Raw genomic sequence first — 3,445 nt, forward strand, 5'->3', positions numbered from 1 at the left:
CCAGGGTTTGACGGAGTTATCAACAAGGGGTTGAAGGGAGAAAAACTGAAGCCAATAAATTGGCCTCGATGTCGAGTACAAAATTTTAGAGATACTCGCTAAGATACAAGCAAGTACCTCTAAATAACAGAAATATTTAGTCAGGACTGCAACCACCACGGATTTTTGAATCGTTCTGCATACTATTTTTGGAACAGTAAATTCCCAATCTTCAGCAGACAGCATCACACGGGGCACACTCCCTCGTACGGTCATACCACTATGCTCGCTAAGAAATGATCAAACGCACAGGGGTTCCTGTCATCATTTTGCATCTTGTTCCAAGGGAATCATCTAGCTCCGTCAACTTTGTAACTAGCCAAAGCAATCGTCTAGTTCCATCAACTTTGTAACTAGCCAAACCGTTCAGAAACAAACTCAGGCACCGTGAAGGTAATACAGATTGATCTCAGGCCACAAAGTTCGATTATGTCTTGCTTAATAGTAGGCGCCAGTTTTGACTGATGATTTTCAGTTGTAGACAGCAGATCCAAATGCCTGTCTCCAACAAACAAAACTAAATGCACAGCATACATGACAGGTTGTCTTGTTAAAACAGTCGAGGTGTACACATGCTACCCAGTTTAGGTACAGATCACCGATGACCAGGTTTTGCATGCAAAATATCACAGATACATATCTCGATATATGATTCTACAGGGAGAGGAACTAGTCACGATTAATCAGGTCTCTGACTTCGCCGGCTTCACCTTCTCTGTGAGAAATTGCCGAATATGCTCACGCTTCCAGTTGTCGATCCTACAAAGTTCAGTTGGTTTTAGTCATCGAACAGATGAAGCGGAAAACTGGTTTTACCATCAGTCATGTATGTTGAGCAAACCACAAGATATTTCATCTATACAGATGGAAATATAGTATTGACAGGAAATTATGCCATTTTAGCAAAGGACCTAGTGCTCAATGTGCTACTGCTACTTCATAGAACATTCCAGTGCCAGTATAGCAACCAGTTTTATGTCTGCTGTTATGTTCTAATAAACAGCAGTACCTGGACACAAACAAATCTAATATTCCCTTGTCTGTTGCATCATCCATCATATTATACGCTGAATTATGTCATGTGGGGAATGAGGATGGGTAGCAGACAACATAGTTAAGGGACACACAATAAATGGTAATGAATTAAGACAGAAGTGTTCTTTTTATTCTTATCGAAGGAAAGAAGTCCAAGAATGTATGTTATCTTCCTGGGTAATTAGAAAATTATAATCAAATCTCAAGTTAAGTAGAACTTGCCTTATAGTCTCCTTCTGTTCACCCTTGTCGTCAAGCATTATGAGCTTTGGTGGAGAGCCATAAGCATACCGAGATTCTACATAAGGGAAGTCATCTTTGTCCTCTTCGAGGAAGCCAACGACTTCTGGATAAAACACCAGCTTTCTCATGCATACTTCAATAATTGCGCCGGAGTATACAAGCTGCAATACCAAGCACCAGAAGATATTATATCAAGTGGAACTGCACTGCTATATTGTATGTTTATTGTTCATTACCAGCCTTGAAAGCATCCTATAAGTCTAGTGCAGTGTATGATATAGTTTAAAGTTCAGCCTCAATCATCCTACAAGTTCGCCTGAAAATTTCCAATCAAAATAGGCTCCTATTTGGCACCTTTAATCTTGAATTGCCTTGAATATATCTTCCAAGAAGAGGAAGCAAAATATATATTAAAAAGAACACTTAATGCAATAAGATCTTAGGATTATTTACACTACAAATCAAGCGACGGTCAGAAAATAATACAAAATGTACTCTACATCCAAAAAGGAAAAGGAGTTCTGGTTGCAGCTTATGACAAGTAAAACCAGTTGTCAGCAGGTTGGAATTCATGGAGCTCCATAGGTCATACCTTGCTGATAGAATCATCTGAATCCTCCGTGCAACATTTACGACAGTCATCCACCAACTCTGCAACCATAAAACAAATATGTTATTAAAAAGACGATTGGAACAACCAGCACGTGTGATGAAGAAAAAGGAATCCATTGTGACTTGCTTTCCCAACAGCCGGCGACTGATTTCTAAAGGAGCAACTCAACAAAAAAACTTTCATCCAAGACGAGCATTGAACAATCTAGATACAATATAGTTCTTCACATTAATCAGATTTCTAATCCAGCTAGCTTCAGAATGCTCCTAGACGACATCATCAAAACAACGGTGACAAAAATAAAGGAGGTTCTATAATCAACAACGCCTCCAATTTTTTTATTTAGATGGTAGGGGATGAGAGCGAAACCTGCACATTTCAAACACCGCCTTGGCTGTGTGCATCAATCGATGCAGTGGCTAGGGGGTGACCCATCCAGTATATAGAAAGGTTCAAACACCACCCTATTCTACAACTGAGGACAAACCTCAAAGTTTCCAATACAGCTGCGTAAATGTGTGGAATGAGCTATTTACTTCAAGGTCTCCCACAAGTCCCGGCCCCCAAATTGACCAAATCACATTTTCAGAGCTTCAGTTACAAAGGGGCGTCCCAGATAGCTTGAAGAAATTATCATCTAAAAAACCTCAAATCCACTAACTCCAGGTCCACTATTCCTGTCTCCCCAAAGTAATTTGAGATCTCTGTATAAAGGCTCGGTGGTCTAAGAACCCTACATTCCCACTGCGATTGTGTTTCCTCGAGCCAATTTCCCGACTGCAAACGCAACGCAGTTACGATCTAACCCACACAGATCGATTGCGTGCCGCAAATCAACCGAACTAGGAGAGAGAAATCACGTCCGGGTATCACTCCTCCGCCTCGCTCGGGTCCAGATCGCAACCACATCTCATCACATGACGAATGGATACGGCAGAGGGGAGAGGCAGCAGCTACGCACGCACCTTGGTCCTTGACGAACTCGGCGAGCGCGTTGCAGTCGGAGCAGAGGGCGAGGCCGGTGAACCCCAGCTCCTCGCACTCCCTCGCCCCGAGCCGCTCGGCGCCGCGGCAGAGGCCGGAGAGGCAGAGGAGGAGCACGGCCACGGCCACGGCCGCGGCCGCCGATACGGACGGAGATCGAACCATCTCCCTCGCCCCACCTCGCGACTGACCAAGGGTTTGGAGCTTGCGAGCACCACCGAGGAAGAGGAGGAGGACGACGGCGAGGACTAAGCGGCAATGTCCTTCCACCCCCGTTGTTTTTTTCCTGTTTTCCGGAAGAGACCCCGTGGGCAAAACCTGGCCATATGGGCCGTGCCGCGCGGGCCGGTCCACGGACACGGACTTTTGGCACGGCACGTGAATAAAAGAGGCAGGCCTGATTTAGACCCACCATGGAACAAGGCCGATCCCCAATATCAGGCCTTCATGCCGGGCACCCCATGATAACTTTAAGTTTTCTATATTTTTACATATTTACTGTTTTTTCAGGATTTTTTGTAATCTTTTTAA

The 3,445-nt window shown here is 44.1% G+C and overlaps 1 protein-coding gene across 1 annotated transcript; it reads right to left on the bottom strand.

The window, feature by feature from the left end:
* Positions 1–570: 570 nt before the first annotated feature.
* LOC123445074 (selenoprotein F) lies at positions 571–3,205 on the bottom strand. The gene is made up of 4 exons (XM_045122003.1): positions 2,896–3,205; positions 1,910–1,968; positions 1,297–1,478; positions 571–798 (listed from the first exon to the last, which is right to left on the bottom strand). The coding sequence occupies exons 1-4, from the start codon at positions 3,077–3,079 to the stop codon at positions 723–725; spliced, it is 501 nt and encodes a 166-aa protein (XP_044977938.1). The 5' UTR covers positions 3,080–3,205; the 3' UTR covers positions 571–722.
* Between the last annotated feature and the right edge of the window lie 240 nt (positions 3,206–3,445).

The sequence above is a fragment of the Hordeum vulgare genome, chromosome 3H (assembly GCF_904849725.1).
Source record: "Hordeum vulgare subsp. vulgare chromosome 3H, MorexV3_pseudomolecules_assembly, whole genome shotgun sequence".
Lineage (NCBI taxonomy): Eukaryota > Viridiplantae > Streptophyta > Magnoliopsida > Poales > Poaceae > Hordeum > Hordeum vulgare.